Raw genomic sequence first — 21,341 nt, 5'->3', positions numbered from 1 at the left:
GGTGTGGTGGCACACAACTGTAATCCATTGGCTTGGGAGGCTGAGGCAGGAGAATCACAATTTCAAAGCCAGCCTCAGCAACCCAGTGAGGCCCTAAGCAACCTAGCAAAATCCTGTCTCAAAATAAAATACAAAAAGGGCTGGGGATGTGGCTCAGTGATTAAGTGCCCCTGGGTTCAATCCCCAGTACCAAAACAAACAAAAACATACTTAGAGTGTACTACAGAATGATCAGTGTCTGTTAACTCAAGGTCAACAACACTCGGCCTACAAAGTAGCAGCTCTGGCAACATAAGTCAGGTATGCTGGAAGGAACATTACAGAAAGACAGGGATGGGTGAGCAGTGCCTATCCAGAGAATTTAGATATACAGGATATACAAGGAGCATTTCTTTCAGCACAGTGCTTTTGCACAGCAGTACCCTGAAAATAATAATCTGGAAATCCTTCATCCAGAAGGAGAATGCATAGTAACTGCAGATGAGAAGAAAAATAGCAATAAAGTACAACATTGATTATGCTGGAACTTTCATGGTAAGTTTAGACCCGGTCAATGGAATTATTTGTAATATACAAAAAGAACTAAGGATAGTAACCTCAATTGAAAATGCTTCCTCTAGAAAATAGTCATACTAAAGTTTAATTAGAAGAAACAGTGAAAATTGGATAGAGAGAAATGATGGGAGAGGAGGGGAGGAGTAGGGAGGATAGGAAGGGCAGAAGAGAATAGACATTATGATTGATGTATGTATATAGGTGACTCTATGACCAGTGTGATTCTGCAATCTGTACAATTAGAAAAATGAGAAATTATACCCCAATAATACAAATGTATGAATTGCCAAGATCATTGTAATGTCAAGTGTAGATAATAAAAAAATTTAAAAACTTTAAAAAAAATAAAAATAAACAAAATAAACAAAAAGAAAAAGAAACACAGTGAAAACATGTAACCTGGTTAAAACAGATTGGACTAGAAGAGCAAATGAAAAGATAAGTGGGCCAAAGACCTAGCCACTACTAAAATCTGAGTCCACAGAGGACTTCTCCATACAGTCATGTGTGGCAAGCATATTGGGGGCCACATTATGTTGGAAAAGGAGGGGCATAATGAAGACACAAAGGTGGTAAATGATGCAAGAAGAGCTTTAAAAATAGAAAAGAAAGGAGGCAGGTAGAGAAAGAGGTGTTTCCAGAATTTTTACAAATAATTATAAAAACATACCTAGCTAATTAAGAGCAATGACATCGATGCCATTTCTAAATAAAGTCTCCAAAACATGTCATCTTTTCTGAAAAAGTTCTGAAAACAACATCCAAACATGAAAGGGAAGTTAAAGATACACAGGCAATAATGGCACTGGCTTATCACCTAAAAGCAGTTACTCCCAACTTAAAGGTATCCATGATGTGATGTGGACATTACAGACCCAGATCTTTATTTACTGATATGAAAAAAAATCCGTAACGTTTTAAATGCAAGCTACAAAATTACATTAACCCTATCATACATCTGTAACTTAAATTCCAGCCTGGAGTCGACCGGCCAATGGGCCTGGTAAATAGTGTTTGCGCCTATGCAAGCTTTCAATGAACATACGCGCTACACGCTCACAAATCACCTGCGCAGCCCTTGCTCCTCGGTGCTACCCAGATGCCCCGGCCTCAATCTGGAGGGCGGTGGGCGCGCTCCCCGTGGGAACAGCGACTCGGAGAACAGCACCCGCTTGGAGCAGGTCAGCTGGGAGGCCCGCTTCAGCCAGCGGAGGGACCCACCCGCGAGACTGTGTCCTGCGCAAAGGCGGCCCCCGCGCCGGTCCCGGGGAAGCGGCGGCGGCTGGAGTCGGGCAGCAGAGCTAAGGCTGCGGAAGGGGCGCGGCCCGGCTGCCTGGCGCGCTGCTCCAGCCCCGCGAAGGGCGGCTGCGGCGCGCCCCAGTTCAGCGGCCCGCGGCCCAGGGCGCCCTCCCCATCCAGCACGCTCGCTCGCTCGCCCTCACCGGCTGTCTGGTCCGTTCGCTCGCTCGCTCGCACGCAAGCCGACGAAGACTTTAGGCTCCGCTAGCGTAGCCGCAGCAGTCGCAGACCAGCAACGCTCCGCGACCACCGCGGCCCCGCCCTTTGTGACACCGTCTGCCAATCGCTCGCCGGCGCTCACGCCGCCCTCCAATCAGTGGGGAAGGGGGTGGGGCCTTGCCGCCCGACTCGGCGGTTGCTCGGACGCCTGGGGCTTGGCGTTTGCGGACGATTGTCGGTTAGGAGAGACCCGGATGTTGAGCTTTATTACTAACAACAGTAAATACCTGACTAGGGCTCAAGCCAGCAGCTGGCCACTAGCCACACCGTCCGCAGCGAGAGGCGGGCTTGCAGCCTGCATGGAGCGGGGCCTTGGAGCGCCTTCCCTGGGACCCCCCGATGGCCCTCTGGCGATAGGTGGGTCCCGGGCATGCACTGTCTAGTGGGTGGCTTTTCCAGAGCCTGGGACACTCCTAGTGCATCCTGGACGTTAAACAAATCTTCCTTTCACCTCACCGCTCCCTAACATTTCTGGCCTCAATTGCCTCATCTGAAAAATTGGGACATTACCGTGTCTGGCTGAAAACAAGGGGGAAAGCAGATCTTTCTGTAGTTCTCGTTCGTTTACAGCTCATCCACCTTGGGAAGGTTGTAGACCAGACTGTAAAGTGGGCAGTGTGAGTTCCAAATCCCAGCCACCCCTTTTGCCTCTTCATTTCCAGCTGCTTAGCTGTGGTGTGAATAGTAACCGGCTTCAAGACAACGTGAGCCTTCGAGCCCAACATTGGCCACACTGCTTCATTCTCTACATAGGATAGGCTGTTCCTAACAAAACTAGCAGCCTCACTCACCTACTTCACTAGGTGGATTCTTCAACGGACAATTAAATAATCTTATTCCCACTCTGGTTCATTCATCCTCAGTTTATGACTCAGGAACCAGTCTAGGATGAATCCAACATCTAATCAGTCTCCATATTGTCTCCTTCTCTAAAACTGAATCCCTACCCACCAATCTCCACAACCCACCAAACTACCGATAATTCACTAGGGTGTGTATGGTAAGGCCCTTGACTTCATTTGTTGTCCTCTTCTTACCATTGGTTAGTTCCTTAAGCTCTACACTTGCTTAATGCTGAGTAGGATGAAACTGCTTGCAGACAGACATGATGGTAAATTATCTTCATACACAGAACCAAGTACTAGTGCCTGTAATAAGAGACTTAATTTAAGTAACGAATTGTGTTTCTCAACCCTAAGCCCCAATTCACAGAATTGACAGCATAGGCTTTGGAGTCAGGCAGATGAGTTCAGTCTTGGTTTTCAATACTGGAAGGTCCATCTGATCAAGTCATTCTGATCCTCATGTGCTATTTTTCAAGTGCCACATAGTTACAAGAGTCTTTACATATTGTCTCCTTCATCATAATCCTGAAAAGTTGGTATAAAGCTAAGGAAGGCAACACAATTAAACAGCTCTAAGTGCAAGAGCCAAATGTGAATCTCAGATAAAATTAAAAATCCAATCTTGTTCCACTATTCCACATTTCTCCCAGATTTTAGTCTTTATCCATGAAAGTAGGACATTACTGATCCGGTAGTATATGGAGACTAAATAAAATAGCATGAAAAGTGCCTGCTATAGGAATTCTTTTTTTCCTATGATTTCATGAATCCCTAAAATCAGTCCTGATAATGAATAGATTTGGTGACAAATCTTGCTGAGTCAGATCCCACACTGGGCTTGAACTCAGAGCAGGAAACTGAATATATAACCTATAGAAAGGAAATTAATAAAAGGGATAGGAGAAGGCAATTGCTAAGTGCCCTCTTCTGCCATCAAATAATTCTCAGAGCAGGGCACACCGCTGACCTGTGAGAGCCATACAAAATCTTTGGCTGTGGGTATGAGGAACTCCCAATCCAAGGTCTTGCTAGGTTGTGAAAGCTGGCCTTGAACTTGTGATCCTTCTGCCTCAGCATCCCAAAGTAGCTGGGATTATAATCATGCACAACTGTGCCCAGTTTCCCAGTCCAATCTTAACATGTCCAAGGAAGCTGCTAATGGCTTTAGGATCTGTGAGGCCTGGCTAGCCTACAAGATCATGCCAGATATGGCACAGCACTGGAAAAGATAGCTAGTAGGTGGGAAGGTAAGCCATTCATGTGGCAAGTGGCTACCATACTGGCCAATAGAGACACAGAACACATCCATCAATGCAGAATTCTGCAGGACACTGCTGCTCGGAAGGCTGACATTTCCATTTAAATATGTGTCTCTGCTAATATTACCTGGGTTCATCCTGCTGACTCCATAAGAAAATGCAAAGCTCCAAGGATGGAAATGGATGACTAAAAGCAAAGTCAGCAAACTGTTTCTGTAAAGGGGCAAATAAACATTTTAAGCTCTGTGGACCATCCAGTCACTGTTGAACTACTCAATGCTAGCATTGTAGGGAGGTTGAATGTAGCTATAGACAATATGTAAACAAATATGGCTGTTTTCCAGTAAAATTTCACAAAACCAGATGATTGGTGTCCATAGTTTGCCAAATGTTTCCTTAAAGGACCTTTACAGGAATTTTGGGAATTCAGTAGAAACCTCTGAAGCTAAGACTCATGAAGTATATCTCATTCTCCTTTCTCTTTCTTCTGCCAAGGCCTTTCCTAAGCTAGGACTTCCTGCCATGTAACAAAGGACTTAGGTCCTCTGTATAGCATGCTACCTCCAGATTCCCTACAGATTATGAAAGCCACAAATATATTTCTCCTCTAACATGCCCTAATCTTATTATGACCTTACTAAGGCTAATTAAATAAACACCAACCTCGATGAAACATTTGTTTTACAGTATTAAGCATGGTTAAAATCAGTGCAGAAAATATCAAGTACATTGGATAAAAGGCTAATTAAATAAAAAACACCAACCTCGATGAAACATTTATTTGTTTTACAGTATTAAGCATGGTTAAAATCAGTGCAGAAAATATCAAGTACATTGGGTAAATGGTGAGCTAGCTGTTTCAGTGTTTGCTTTGTGTAATCAGGTTAAAATAATAAGCAATAAAACAGCATCATTTACTGAAGAACACAGCTAAAGGGTGAGATATGGATACCCTGTATGCTTTACTGGCCTCCAAAGGCATTCAGGGGATCATCAAATATATTAGACCCCTTGTGTTCAGATCTTGGTTCAGATGCCACCTGTGCAGATCGGCTTTTTGGTTTGGTTGTCTTAGCCTGGACACCGGAGGAGAATATATCATCTTTGAAAAAAGAAAGAAAAAGATGTGCTGAACAAGCAAGAAAATGGGTGATTTTAAGACACATTCACACAAACCACCAAAGAACCATTTCTGGTAATAGTATAGGGTATCAAGAAACAAAGAAGTCAAGCCTCTTATAGTTCTGGTTTAGTTATTAATCAAATATAATCGCAGGTTGTTTTGAGCACAGATATCTTAGCTATAAAAGGGTGTACACATTTGTGGAAAAAAAAAAGAAAAAAGGGTGACTGGATCTCTAACCCAGACTAGAAACTTATCATGTGGGACAATGGACTTATTTCTACATTCTATTCACTTTGGGTTTTAAAAGGAAACGGTGACTAAGAATATGCAAAAGAATCCAATACAGGGTTCACTTTCTTTCAGAATAAATACATTAATTCAAGGCATCTCAATGGTAAGAGTGAAGTCTTTGTGACTATATCCATGTTTAGTGTTCCACTTACTCTAAAGCTTGTCTTAATTATGCTGCTTGCCCAGTAATGTTACTGTTTAGATTCTGTTATACCAAGATTCCAACATGTGGATGCAAAGACAGGTACACACAAATGATTAAGACCACAGCCATTATTGGTAATACAGAAAACTTAGAAACAAGTGAGACCACCATTAAAAGGCTAATGGCTAAATATAAAGCAGTATTACACAACCACTAAAATCAAGGAAGGAGATCTCCATGTGCTGACATGGAAAGACACAAAGTGCCTAGAAGGGCTCCGGGGATGTGGTTCAATGGTATGGTATATACCTAGTATATGTGAGGCCCTGGGTGTGATCCCTAGCACTATGGGGGATAAAAACAGAAAAGAAAAAGGTGACTAAAAGAAACAGCAGAACAGGAAAAAAAGAAGTATATGTTTATATGTATACAAATATATATTATCATCACAATGTCTGAGAGGACATAAACCAAACTACTGATACTGCTTACATCTGAGGCTTTTTTTATTCATTTTCTAAATTATATGACTATTACCATAAGTATGTATTACATTTTTGGTAAGAAACAAATGAAGTCTCCTATACTCCACAGGGTGGGAGATAGCACACAGTTTGCTGAGGCAGTATGCCCTGTGTGGCTCTGCAACACCAACTGTCTCCCAGGTAGTCTCAAGGTCTAGATTTGGATAGGAAGAATAGGAAGCATATATTTGGCCTTAACTCCCAAGATTTAGACATAGGATACACAGGAAGCCCAACATTTATAGTTACTGGGCATCTGACTTGCCCATTGAGCAAGCAGAAATTGTAGCATGTTCACAAACAATGAGATACCAAGTCTGATGTATGTTCTACTTCCTTGCAATCCTACTCACCTCATCTACGCCCAAGTTTTTGAAATGCTGACCCTTACTCTCTAGCTGGAACTCTGACTCAACCTACTGCATGGTACCCAACGTAGCTACCTCAGCCTATATCAGCCCATGGGCCAGTTCCTGATGGATCATCCTTTCATAGCATCACAGTGTTTGTCAGATGGTTAATACAGAAAGGTTAAATTCTGGGTACCTTCATATTCCTTGATGTCTACCTTGTCAAAAAATTGCTTCATCAAAATGATTATCCATAACTTACCCACACTCAGCCTAATTCAGGATTACATAGCAAACTTAAATCTACAAGGGAACAGTTTCTAGGAAATGGACAATACAAGTAACAGCAGACAGACCAAGGAACTGAATAGGAACAATTCTCTAGATCAAACATAGAAAAACAAACTTACCCATATCATCATCAAATATAGATTTAGCTTCTACTTTCTTTTTGGACTTTTCTTTGGGTTTTACAGTTAGGTCAGCAAAGATATCAATGTTATCATCAAATAAGTTGGATTCCAAAGTTTTCTCCTTCTCTCTTTTTTTATGTGAGGGTTTAATTGCTTCTGTAGCAAATATATCATCCTTGTTAAACGAAAACAAGCAAAACAATTTTAAATTTTAAAAAATTTTCTTAATAAAAATACTTCAACATGGTACAGAAACGCAAACTGTTTAGGGTGTTTGGGAATAGAGCTGCCCCTCTGCCTGGAATGCACTCCTCCACATGCCTTTCTCATTATTCTATCATTAAAACACCAGCCCTACAGTGAGGCCTTCTCTACCTGTTCTACCTGAAGGACAGTCTCCTACTCTTACTCACCATTCTTCCCTAGTTTTATTCATGGCACTTTGTGCTATTTGAAAATATCTTACTTATATCTTTCCCCATTTATATTTGTTTGCTCTCCTTGAGAGCTCTGAGGAACAGAGCACTTGTGGTCCTAGTTCACTTCACCTGCAGGACCCAAATGCTCAACAGATACCTATTGAGCAACAGCCACTGAAGGCCTTACTGCATGTGCCTTTGCTAAATTAGCAGGTCCAGCCAAGGCCTATTTCCTCAAAACCAAATGTTAAACATTCAAGCTACACCAATAGACTTCATATACGTCAGAGAGTGGTGTGTCAAGGAAGCTGACTACAGCAACGTTCTATAAAGTTTAAAAAAAAAATCAAAACTATCAAAATCAAGACCTGGGGTTGGGAGTGTTCCTCAGTGGTAGAATGCTTGCCCAGCATGTTAGAGGCTCTGGGTGTAATACCCAATACCACAAAATGAATATGATGAATGAATGAATAAATGAATAAAATCAAGACTTTTATCAAGGATTATGACCAGCCAAAATATACCCCTACATGCAGCAACACAACAACAACAATAAATCAAACACTTCTGTATAAATTTCAGTCATTAATAGGGAATCTTGGGCTGGGGTTGTGGCTCAGAGGTAGAGCACTCGCCTAGCATGTGTGAGCCCCTGGGTTCAACCCTCAGCACCACATAAAAATAAAATAAAGATATTGTGTCCACCTACAACTAAAAAATAAATGTTTAAAAAAATAGGGATTCCTAATTATAACCATTAAGTAAATATCAGGTGTCAACAAAACTAGCTTAATGTAATAAATGGCACAAATGAGTCAGTTGTTTTTCTTAACAGAGAAATAAGGACGAAATATTTTACTACCTCAAAAATATCTTCTGTTTTTGACATGACATCCTGATGGCTATTAGATTTTGATTCATTCTTCTTGCCTTTCTTATCTATAAAGAGATCATCCTCATCTTCCAAGAGGGGAAAGGGATTTGCTTTCTTTACTGGTCTTGGTTTAACAGACTGAAAGAGATCATCATCACTGCTGGCTTCACCAAGTACAGGAAACAGGGGGCTTTTTTCTTTACTCCCTGTTGGTGGGTGGGTCATGGTCTCTGATGCCTTCCCCTTGGCTTTTGATCTCTCCATGGACTGAGATCCTGGGCCCCTGGAAAAGATGTCCCCAGAATCAAACAGGTCAGCTTCGCCTCTGGACTGAACCAGGGACTTTGCAAAGGGGCTTCTGTCCATTGCAGGAACAGGACTATTTTCCCAAGGTGGAGCAGCAGCAGCAGCAGCAACCACTGCCTCCTGAAAGACCTCTCCACTGGCTGCTCTAGGCTGAGGTTGCCAGCCATTTGGTGAAATGGCACCATCTGCCAATTGTGCAAGGGGCCCTCTGGGTAGACTCATGTCCTCAGCCTCACTGGACTCCTGGGCAGCCAGCCGCCTGGCTGCACGGGTCTGTGGTCTGCGCTTCCCTCTCACTTTGACACGGCTCTGCAATTGGATGAAAAAAGAATCACATGCTGATCTGATGATAAAGTAAAAAATATTAAAAGCTAACATAGCAAAGAAATCAGTAGCATGAAGTACTGTAAGGTTATCTGGTCTCTATCAATCATTATCTGAAATACAAAAGAAGTTATTTCTTAAAGATTTCCAAAGGAGTTTGCTAGCATACTTCATTTTTGAGGCTTTTGAGGGCAGTTTATGGTGCGGTTTCAGTGTCTGCTGGGACCCCAGAATGTAGGCAGATTGATGTTCTATGACTCACAACCCTCACAGGCATTCTTCTTTTCTCTATTCAAATGTGGGCACCTTTCAAAACAAGATAGCATTGGGAGATTCTGGAACCAACCTTTATTAGGTGCTAATCTAAATTAGGCTTCAGGAGCAAAGAGGAATGACACAATAAGGAAAGAGAGGTAACCTGAGGTTCTGTTTTCTTCAAGCCAACAAACACTAAATTCAAATATTAAAAAAATGGTTCTGAAACCAGAGCCCTTAATATAACATTGAAACATTAGTCTCTCAATAGCTATGATTTAATATTTGTGATATGTTCCAAAATATACAATCCAGTCAAGTTTTAGAGAGTACAACCTATTTTGGGCAAAGTACTTGACTGTATCTGCCTACTTCTAGGAAATTTCATGAATAATTTCAAGAAGTAGTTAATTCAAACTTAACCACCACCAAAAAAAGACTAATAAAAATTACAATAAAATGATATTTTACTTTATAAAAAATAGATCTGTAAACACTTAAAATGAATGTATTTGCTAAGGTTAAATCATTCTAGGTCTCATCACTTTAAAGATCAGCTAAGATTTCAAGAGAAGGGAGTCTAGTTAGAAAAAAGAAAAGCCTTTAAAATAGAAGGAAAAGCTCCAAGAGTTCAGAGTTTATCAGAGATTCTGTGAAACAGTGTGACAGGTTTTTTACTTGAGGAGGAATTGCCATGATTTGCAAAAGGAGCCCAGGACATGGGGACAGGAGGGGAAAGCAACAGAAGTTAGAGGTGTGAGTGGAGGTATAGGTGGGGAAGAACATTCCAGGTGAGGAAGCAGCATGACTGGTGGGCAGCAGCAGGACGAAGTTTGTATACTCAGGGAATGGAGCCTAGTGTTTGGAGTTCAGGCTGCAGTGTGGGGAGATTGGTGCGAAAGCTGGAGGCATGGCTTGGCATCACCTGTAAAGGGGCTTCCATACCAAACTAGAAGCTAGAATGTTCTCTGCACAGTGAGAAGCCCACAGATGGCAGACACCAAATGAGATAGGGGGAAACTTCATTGTGGCTACCATGTAATGTAAATGGAACAAAAGCAGACAATGAAAAAGCAGAAGCAGAATTAGGGAGGTGGAGAAAAATAGGAGGGGCTAAAGCAAGGATGAGGAATTAATTGTGGAATCTTCAATGTGGAATTAAAGAGGCATTTCTATCAATGAACTAGAAAGAAGCATCCAGATTATTCTGGCTAAAGGAAAGCAAGCAAGCAAAGATGTTTTCATCACCTTGTTTGCACTGTGTAAGGTGTCTGCCTGAGCTGGAAGATCGAAACTCACACCAGCCTCTGCACTGCCAGGAAGCATACTTTCCAGACCGTGGCTCCTTCCAGGTTCAGATGAAGGAAAAGCCAATTCTGGTGAAACAGGTTTTGCTCCCAAGATCTGGGGAACCGCTGAAGGCAGCAAGGCTGCTGGGTTAATTGCTAAATTTGCCTAAAGAAGAAAAATGAAACTCAGTATTTATTCTTTAACACATTAGTCTCTTACTATTTCTGTGACATGATGAGATTTGGTGTACACAATGTAGAATACAAGAGGAGGAAAAAAATGTAGGAAAATCACCTGATCTAGTCTCAGAATTAGAACAGGGGGTCACACACCTGTGCCCACCACTGTGATCAAAGAAAAGACATTAAAGACAGAGCACACAAGAAGCAACAACTAGGTGGAATTGGGGGTGTGGCTGGAGTGGGGGGAAAGATGCGGAAATGCTTGGCAGCAGCTGAAAAAAGTGAAAATTCAAACAAGGTTTATAGATGCCACAAGGTAGGCAATGAAGATTCCAGATGTGTTATAATTACTTGTATTTTCCCGATCCGAGTGGATGGTTCTTTGGTTTTAAATGGAACGAGACCTGACGAATCCTGTATGAAATTACATTCAGTTAAAAATCCATTGGGGAAAGAGGAAGCAAAGTGTCTCAGGGATTACAGTCACGCCTGTATATAAATCTGTGATAGAGCAAAGCTGTCACTCTCCATATCATTCATTCAAATACCTCCCAGGGCCTCAAAATCTTTGCTACCCTTACTTCACCTGTGCCCCCTTCTCTGGCATGTAGCTGGAAAGGCTCAGATCATACATGAAGAAGAGGGAGACACAGATGAGGAATAAGATTTGCAAGAGCTGTACTCTGTCAGAACAGTAAAGCCTGATCAGCTGGCACCATTGACGTGCTGGCTATCCACCACAGTGGCTTAGAGGAGCACACTGAACCTCTCCCCCAACCTGACACCACTTCTAACACTAAAGAATTGGAGTTTGGGGGTGAGTGAGTAGAGATGTGCTAGTCCAAGTGCCTCCCTTTCTTAGCTCAAGACAGAGGCCTCAGTGACATCCAGGGACACACTCCAGCCAGACTTTTGGCCTATTCTCAGAAGAAGCTCCAAAGAATTCTGAGAGGACTGCTGAGGAGAAAGCCTAACAACAGCCATCTCAGAAATGTTGACACTTAGAAGAAACTAATAAATCACATGTGATTTATATTAACTCAAATTTCATTCTATCCCAGAGGAGAAATGGGGTCTCTAGTGGGGAAAAAAGTTCTTCACCCTAACTTAATTCCATCCTGGAACTAAATTTGGAATGGAGTCAAAAAATAATAATGATTAAGTACAGAATCATGAAATTCCAGAGTAGAAAGGGAGAATAGAGATGAAAGGGGGTAGAAGAACAGAGTGGGGGGAAAAAGAAAGGTCCTTTTGCTATTTCCTCAACTAAGAGAACTCTGAGTAACTCTGGGTCTGCATTAGTCTGTACTGGGATGCAAATAAAAGCTGCAGGTCCTTACAGAGGTCAGTTCTAACCTGTGATGTTTCTGGTTTCCATATGCTTTTTTCTTTGCTACCTTGAGATGACTCTGGATGTTTTTGGTTCTTGAGAGAGGAAACAGAGTGGTCTTTTTTCACTACCCTCTTTTTTTCTGGTACCTTCAAAAGAAAAAGAATACCAAAGTCTGTCATGTATCAAATTTTAAAGTAAAATTATAATGTAAAAAAGGAACCTGGGTTCTGGGTTTTATAAGTCCCTTGAAAATGAAGTTAAACTAGGTAAAAGTAAAATAGCATTTTAAAGATGTCCTAGGGCTGGGGATATAGCTCAGTGGTAGAGTATTTGCCTAGCATGTATTCAATTCCCAGCATCACCAAAAACAAACAAACAAACAAACAAAAAAAAAAAAACTGTTTTTTTGCAGGAGTCCTCTCTATGATAAAAAGAAAATAGTATATAAAAAACTGAGTGGGGCAGAGGGAAAAAAAATAACACACAGGGGCTAAAACTCAGATTTAAAATTTTCTCTCTAAAAGGCCCAAAAATGCAGTCACCATATTGTATGTAATGACCATTTAAAAAATCAAAGACATTTTTAATACAGTCAGAGGGTTTGGGTCAGTTAATGTTCTAATATTATTAGTTAGGGAACAATGTAATTTTCTTTCATCCTATAACTGGATATGGTTTCCTCTCCCACACTCCCCAACACTGAGAACAAAAGGTTGGTACCACAGGCTGGGTTTTAGCAGAGCTGAAAAGATCATCGTCTTCATCATCACCAAACAGGCTCCCAGTGCTTGGCTTTGACAACTACAATAGACAACATTTACATTCAATATCCAAAAGAAAAGAAAAACAATTTACAAACAGAGCTCAGTGAGCCAGTGAGAGACTATTTAACACAATAACAGAGATCCACTGGAAACTAACCTTCGTTTTTTTGGTGCCAGCAAAAAGGTCAACATCTGGGTCATTGTCCTTTTGGAGCTTGTGACTAAAGAGGAGCTCTTCGTCCTGAAACACACCTGTGCTCTTGGGGCGGGCATCAGGATCTTGACCCTGGGAGAAAGAGAGAAGATCACATGTTATTAGATTTTTTTTCTTTCTCTTTTTTTTTCCTTTTTTTTTTTGTTCTAATTTGATATACATGACAGCAGAATCCATTACAATTCATATTACACATATAGAGCACAAGTTTTCATATCTCTGATTTTACATAAAGTATATTCACACCATTTGTGTCTTCTTAAACGTACTTAGGGTAATGATGTCCATCTCATTCCACCATCATTTCTAACCCATGCCCCCCCTTCCCCTCCCACCACTCTGCCCTATCTAGAGTTCATCTATTCCTCCCATGCTCCCACTCCCAACCCCACTATGAATCAGCCTCCTTATATCAGAGAAAACATTCGCCTTTTGGTTTTTAGGGATTGGCTAACTTCACTTAGCATTATCTTCTCTAACTCCGCCCATTTATCTACAAATGCCATGATTTTATTCTCTTTTATTGCTGAGTAATATTCCGTTGTGTATATATACCACAGTTTCTTTACTCATTCATCCACTGAGGTGCATCTGGGTTGGTTCCATAGTTTAGCTATTGTGAATTGTGCTGTTATAAACATTGATGTGGCTGTGTCCCTGTAGATGCTGTTTTTAAAAACTTTGGGTATAGACCAAGGAGTGGGATAGCTGGGTCAAACAGCGGTTCCAATGAGATTAGATTTCTAAGGATTCATTAAGCAAAAGTCACAAGTACCAAGATGGACACAAGAAAGGTGTCCCCTGCAGTTCTGCTTACACTGGCAAAAGGTTGAAGCAATTTATTCACATAATAGAATACTGTAGAGCTATCAAAAATAGGGGAAAGTAAATTTATGAATACAGAAAACATAATCTAGAAAGATCATCTTTCAACCCTTGTGTGGTATCTGAGCATTTATTTTTTAAAAAATCCATTAGTTCCATGAGAAACATTTTGGAATACAAACAAAATTAAATGAGTTCTCATTCCTAAAAGGAACAACAGGCACCAGTGACTTAATCCCAAAAACCAGAGTGGATCAAGCACATATCCCTAGTCCACAGATATGGCACAGGCATGACCAGCAAGCCATCTCCTAAGCCTTCCATCCCACTACCTTCAGACTCCATAAAAGTTATTTTTTGTTTGCTAGGATAACAGACATTTAAAAATTACTGTTCACATTACTTGGTTTGAAGATACCATGCTTCAGATCTGACATTCTAAAATTCATCCTTATTCATTATTATGACAGCCTAAACAAACAAAAGATTAAGAACAAAACCCCACTTCTGAACAAATTAAATTACATTGTTAACTAATGATTAATTATTATTAATACATAAGAACTAGTTTAACATAAAAACTAAAATTAAAAGTTTCAAATCATGAAAAAACAGTACCCAAACCACACACTGCATGAGAAAATACAGTAAATCATTTATATTCACTATGTGCAGCTTTCATTTACAAATAGGGTTATTCCGCTGGTATAACAAAGAATTCATAAAACATTTTTGTAGAAATCAATACAAACTATTCAGTTTGATATTTAAAAAAATGGGATTTTACGAGAAGCCAAACCAGTTTTTTTCCCCAAACATCTCTGTTGAGATAACTCACACAACATGTGCAAGCACCATCACCACAATCTAAACTTAGAACACTCTCATCACCCAAACATACCCCAAACCATTAGTGGTCACTTTCCATTCCTGCCCACCCACTTTACTCAGCCCCAAGCAACCACTCATCTACTTTCTGCATTATGGGGTACTGTGTGGTAACCGGATACCTATACATGATGTGCAATGATGAAATCAGGATAATTAACATTTCCATCTCCTTAAATATTTATCATTTCTATGAATCAGAAAACTTCAAACTCTTTCTAAAGTTCTTTATAAAAATAGACAATGTATTGTTATGAATTATAGTCACCTTATTGGGCCATAGAGTATTAGAACTCATTCCTCCTATTTACTTCATACTTCTTGTTGCTAAATAAATCAGCAGATTTCCCTTACCTGTGAGGGATACACACTAAGTCCCCCAGTAGATACCTGAAACCTCAAGAGTATGGAAGTCTATAATCCAATGCTATTTCTACCATAAATAAGCACCTATCACCCACTGTGGCCATACCTTCTACAGTGTGAGATGTAGAACAAAATCAGCATGGATTTCTTTCTCTTCCTTCACAATGTGACAGATTTGTTCTTAGCATAGAGCTTAGACACCTCTGCACATGATTTTTTTCTTTTCCTTAAGTCTATTACTTTTACCTTGCCTAAAAGGAAGGCCTCCTTATTATTTCTTTTTGGCATATTAAAATTGCCAGTATCACTATTCTCGTGTTTGGGGGATATTATTAAGTAAAATAAGGATTTCTTAACTGCAAAAACACAAAACACTACTAAGGGACTACTGGACAGGTATCCTACACAGCGTGGATAAGCTTGACAAAGGGATATACAATATCAAGGGTGAATGGAGAGGGATGGTGTGCAGTTTATCATGTTATGCAGAAAGGGGCACAACTTAAAACTTAAAAATTTCTGGAATTTTCCATTTAAGATTTTCAGGGTATAGCTGACTGTGGGTAACTGGAACTGTGGAAAGAAAAATCTTTGATAAGGAGGGACCGTTGTAATCCATTGAATGGGTAGAAAACATGTGTGTGCCCATTCTTCAGTGGATGCACATTCGGGTTGTTTCCATCTTTTGGCTACTATAAACAATGCTGCTGAAACATTCACATTCACATTTTTGTGTGAATGTGTTTTCATCCGTTTTGGATAAACCTAGAAGTGGAACTGCTGGGTCATGTGGTAACTCCATGCTTTCACAAGTTGAAGAACCACCAAATGGTTTTTCAAACTGATTGAACCATTTCACATTCTCAGAAGGAACAAATGAGGGTTTCAGATTCTTTACACCTCCTCAAAACTTGTAACTCCCTTTTTTGAGTTGTAGCCTTCCTGGTGGGCATCTCATTATGGTTTTGATTAGTACTACCCTAATGACTGATGATGCAGAGTATCTTCTCATGTGTTTTGCCAATGAGTGTATTTTCTTTGTAGAAACTTCTATTTGCATCCTTTCTCTTTAAAAAAAAAAGCGGGGGGGTCATCTTTTTATCGAGTTTTATTACTGAGTTTTAATTCTTTCACATACTCTAAATATAATCCCTTAGCAAATACCTGAAAGAATTTTCTCCCATTCTGTGGGTCATCCTTTCACTTTCTTGATGGTCGGGGGTTTTTTTTATGTGTTTGTGTTTTTTTTTGTAATGGGTGGGTAGGGGTTGTTTACTGGGGACTGAACTCCGGCACTCAACCACTGAGCCACATCCCCAGCCCTATTTTGCATTTTATTTAGAGACAGGGTCTCACTGAGTTGCTTAGCACCCCACTATTACTGAAGCTGGCTTTGAACTTGTGATCCTCCTGACTCAGCCAGCTAAACCACAGGTTACAGGCATGCACCACTGTACCCAGCTTTGGTGGTATTTTTTGAAGCACAACTATTTTTAATTTTAATAAAGTCCAATTTGGCTACTTTTTTGTCACCTGTACTTTTGATGTCATAGTTAAGAAAGCTTTACCTAATCTAAGGTCATAATCATTTACTCATATACTAACTGTTTTAGTTCTTACATTTGTATATTTGAACCATTATAAATTCATTTTTGTGTGTAGGATGAGGTAACAATTCAACCTCTTTCTTTTGCATGTGGCTTATGAGTGGGCCAGCACTATTTGTTGAATAAATATTATTTCTCCATTGAATTATCCTGGTACCCTTATCAAAAACTGACTGTTAAAGTGTTTATTTCTGAATTCTCATTTCTCTTCCACTGATCTATATATTTTAACCTTATGCCAGTACTATACTGTGATGAAGTATGTTTTGAAGTCAGAGAGTGTAAGTCTAACTTTCTTCTTTTCCAAGATTGCTGGCTATTCTGTGTTCTTTGCACTTTTATAAAAATTTTAGGATCAGCATGTCCATTTCTGCAAAAAGCAATGTGGAATTCTGATAGGGAATGCATTCAATCTGTAGATCAATTTGGGGAATACTGTCATCTTCACAATATTAAGGCTTTCAAACCATAAATATGAGATGTTTTTCTATCTATTTTAAGTCTCCAATTTCTCTCCATACTGTCATAGTTCTTAATATACAAGTCTTGCAATTCTTTTGTTAAATTTATTCCTAAGTACTTTATTTTTTTGTTGGTGCTATTAATGGAATTGATTTCTTAATTTCATTTTCAGACTGTTTCTGGCATATAAAATTATAATTGGTTTTAAAATACTGATCTTATATTCTATAATCTTGCTGAATTTAATTATTTTGAATAATACTTTAGGACATGCTATAGATAGAGATAAACTCTTCTTTTCCAATCTGGATGCATTTTAATTTAGTTTCTTGTCTAACTACCCTGTTTAGAATCTCCAGTACAAAACTGATTGGAATTGGCAAGAGTGAATGTCCTTATCTACTCATGATCTTAAAGCAACAGCATTTAGTCTTTCACAATTAAGTATAAAGTCAGCTATGGGTTTTCACAAATGTCCTTTATCAAGATGAGGAAGTTTCCTTCCATGCTTAATTTATTGAGGGTTTTTATTTTATCAAGTACATTTTCTGCCTCTACTGGGATGACCACGTGCTTTTTAATCCTTTATTTTACTGATATGATATATTATATCAATTCATTTTCAAATGTTCAACCAACCTTGAATTTCTGGGAGAAATTCCACTTGTCATGCTGTGTAATCTTTTTCATATTTTAATAGATTGGGTTTACTACAGCATTTTATTGAGGACTTTAGCATTTATATTCATTAAAGATATTGGTCAGTAGTTTTCTTGTGATGAGTCTGTGTATTTTTAATATCTGGATACTATCAGTCTCACAGAATGACTGTCACTTACTTTGAATAAAATTCACTGGAACATAATCATATCCAGTCATTTTAGTATTTTTTTAGGGCTGCTTTCACACTACCAAGGGTAGAGCTGAGCAGCAATGAGAGAACCCATATGACCTGCAACAGCAAAAATAGTCACTATATAGCCCTTTACAAAAAAAAAAAAAAAAAAAAGGATGCTGATACCTATAAACACGAAAGGTCCATGTACAACATATATTTCTAAAACTAAATGCCAGACATAATGTAAGTGTAAGGTCTGGCCTAATTTACCTTTTCTATTGTTCATATCCTATAACTAGTCAAGGGGCAAAGGTTTGCTAAGAGAAATAAGGTCTAAAAACCCCGAGAGAGGCAGGTGAAATTCTAATCTCCTATCCAACAATGCTATCTGAGAGTCACTGATTTGGACTCCTGAATACCTAAATGACTTGAGAGAGTCATTTACATTCTCTATTGAAAGCTAAGGTTTCTTCAGTAACTCAATAACAGAATGAACACCATGAAATAGGATTCTTTTATCTTGTCTAAGATGTGAACTTTTATCATTTTTTGCTCACCTTTCCTACTTCTTTCTGTGGAGCAGAAATGTTGTTTTGATTTTCCATTTTATCCTCTTCATCATCAAACAAGCTAAGAACAGTTCTGGTTCTACCCTTGGTTCCTTTGTCTAATGAAGACGATGAAGAAAATAAATCAGAATTCTTGGCTGCATCCTGAGCAGATGTAGTCAAAAGTCCTTCCTGAAAATGGAAAAAGAATAAGAAAAAAAATCAGTAACTGGGAATAAATATCCCACTTTGGGCCTCACAAGGTCCTTACTGATTCAATAACTAACTGCCACATTTACATGATTCAGAGCATGATAGCTAATTGTATCTACTCTCATGTGACAGAACACTGAGTGAGGTCAGTTCTCAATTACTGCTCAAATGAAGTCCTGTAGAGATAATCTATAGTCAAAGGTAATTTTTCCAAACACTTTTAAGACCATAAGTCCTGCCCCTCTGCTAATAGGTATACAGTTAGAACCCTGATGCACACAGGTTGCTCATGAGTTAGAAAAGAACTTCTAAGTCACAGAAGCACCATATGTCAATCACTGGAAACAATCATGTATTTTCTAATATTGAACTACTATGCCAGTCCCAAGGGGAAACATACTAAGCAAAACCAGACACTCAACTTGTAGAAGAAATACTCTGTGTATGCAATTAGGTTGATCACTAAAATAATCATAAAATGCAACACTTATTCATTGAAATAGTATCACAATTCAGGCAAAATAGCACTGATCATAAGAACTACTATTATGGGCTGGGTAGTTTGTGGCTCAGTGGTAGAGCGCTTGCCTAGCACATGTGAGGCACTGGATTCAATCCTCAGCACCACATAAAAATAAATAAATTAAATAAAGGTATTGCATCCATCTACAACTAAAATAATTTGGGGAGCAGGGGTTACCAGGGATTAAACTCAGGGGCACTTGACCACTGAGCCACATCCCTAGCCCTATTTTGTATTTTATTAGAGACAGGGTCTCATTGAATTGCTTAGAGTCTCACTAATTGCTGGGGCTGGCTTTGAACTCACGATCCTCCTGCCTCCACCTCCCAAGCCACAAGAATTACAGGCATGCACCACCACACCTGGACTTAGAATAATAGTGGTTCTTTTTTAAAAATTATTTTATCATTTATGTACCACCAAGAAAGAAAAACAATGCCAATTAAACATGCCATTGATCGTGAGATATCCTAATTTCAGAGTGGCTAAACTGTGGAAAAACATGCTTCTTTGAAGAAATATGTACTTTATAAAATAGCACCTATCATGTGCAAGGTAACAGGCTATCAACATAATGGTGAACAAACAAACCCAGCCCCAATCCTCAAGTGAGGAAGAAGATAGCATAATAAGAATCAAGTATGGAATGGGTTAGGACCAGGTAATTCAGTGGGAAAAGAAGGTCACAGTGACATAGGTACAAATATACACTTGTATTACTATAGCTCCAAGGAGTCTCCATGAAAAAAGTAAATGTGATAATCTTCATACATTCCCTGGGGAGAGATATTAAACCTGAACACTTAGACCCACAAAGTTTAAGAAGATTTAGGAAAAAGATGAGATAAACAGAAACCAAAGGCAAGTACTGGTACTGGATTCCCGGATGTGGCCAGCAGCATTAGCCATAAGGCCTTTAGCAAGAGATGGCAAAAGCTGTTTGAGAAAAAGTACACATTTGACTCTACTCTGTAATTCACAGCCAATATTAACCAGATGTAAAAGGATGAACTAAAATCTTCTGGCATCTTAACTCAATCACAGGTGGGGAGTAGAGGAAAACTAATGGAACGAGGAACAGCACTTAGGAGAAGCCAAAAAGAGCACATATACAGAGAGAAAGGCAAAATGAAAAAACAAGAAAGATGTGGAAGAGAAATATGCAATGACATGAACATGTCAATAACAATACAGAACAGGAAGCCTGCACACCACTGTGTGCACACATGTATCTAAAAAAGGGAACAAAAATCAAGTGCCTACGGGTGGGGGTGGGGGTGGGAGCAGAGGCAGTCTTCTTCAAACTTTTCATTGTTTTCAAGTCTTCATACAAATGAGTCATTCATTTTCTATGGTGGAAAGATGATAAGGGTTTGTGTGTGTTACAATAACATAAGAGATACAAACACACTGGGAAACAAGAACAAAGGCTACCTTTCCTGCTGTTGCAGCCGTGTCAATTTTCCCCGAGTCTGATGATGCTTCGGCACTCTCGACATTCTTATCTGTGGGTTTTACTCCAACTTGTGTCTTCTTCTCACCTTCATCACTGAATATCAAAGGTGGCACCTCAGGGACAGTCTCTTTCTTCTGTCAAGAAAAGAGTAAAATTTGCAACAACAGCACTCAAAAAAATGTGCCTGACTAGTATGACAATGTACAGAAAGACCAAAACCGGTCCTCTTGGGACATAAGTGAACAACAGACTCCAGAATGGCAATATGTAAATCAATGTGCAACTGATGTGATTCTGCAATCTGTATATGGGGTAAAAATGGGAGTTCATATCCCACTTGAATCAAAGTGTGAATTATGATATATCAAGAACTATGTAATGTTTTGAACAACCTACAATAAAAATTAATAAAAAAAAAAAAAAAAAAACTATGGAAGGATAGTGCACAGAACAGTGGGGGAGGCACCAACAGAAGACAAGACAAACACTACTCCCTAAACTTTGGCCACAGCACTTCAGTTTCTGCTGCCATAAACATTTGTTTTGTCTCCTTTTCACCTCCTGTCAATCCCACCCTGTCCTCCCTTAAAAATAGACCTTGTGTGGGCTGGGGATGTGGCTTAAGCGG

General features: G+C 39.6%; 1 protein-coding gene across 2 annotated transcripts in view; it reads right to left on the bottom strand.

Moving 5' to 3' along the window:
* Positions 1 to 4,941: 4,941 nt before the first annotated feature.
* Washc2a (WASH complex subunit 2A) overlaps positions 4,942 to 21,341 on the bottom strand; it is a 56,453-nt gene continuing 40,053 nt past the window's right edge. Inside the window, exons 22-31 of one of the 2 annotated variants that reach the window (XM_076835215.1) lie at positions 20,692 to 20,847; positions 18,531 to 18,713; positions 12,931 to 13,059; positions 12,730 to 12,810; positions 12,033 to 12,155; positions 11,028 to 11,090; positions 10,453 to 10,659; positions 8,308 to 8,934; positions 7,024 to 7,201; positions 4,942 to 5,279 (exon numbers count right to left, since the gene is read on the bottom strand). In XM_076835215.1, the coding sequence (XP_076691330.1) occupies positions 5,140 to 5,279; positions 7,024 to 7,201; positions 8,308 to 8,934; positions 10,453 to 10,659; positions 11,028 to 11,090; positions 12,033 to 12,155; positions 12,730 to 12,810; positions 12,931 to 13,059; positions 18,531 to 18,713; positions 20,692 to 20,847 (1,887 nt within the window). In that variant the 3' untranslated portion in view covers positions 4,942 to 5,139. The remainder of the gene's footprint in view (positions 5,280 to 7,023; positions 7,202 to 8,307; positions 8,935 to 10,452; positions 10,660 to 11,027; positions 11,091 to 12,032; positions 12,156 to 12,729; positions 12,811 to 12,930; positions 13,060 to 18,530; positions 18,714 to 20,691; positions 20,848 to 21,341) is intronic. The other variant, XM_076835216.1, reaches the window with a different exon arrangement.

Source organism: Callospermophilus lateralis, chromosome 15 (assembly GCF_048772815.1).
Source record: "Callospermophilus lateralis isolate mCalLat2 chromosome 15, mCalLat2.hap1, whole genome shotgun sequence".
Classification (NCBI taxonomy): Eukaryota; Metazoa; Chordata; class Mammalia; order Rodentia; family Sciuridae; genus Callospermophilus; species Callospermophilus lateralis.
Note: the sequence above shows the minus strand (reverse complement) of the source record. Positions and strands in the feature narration are given on the sequence as shown.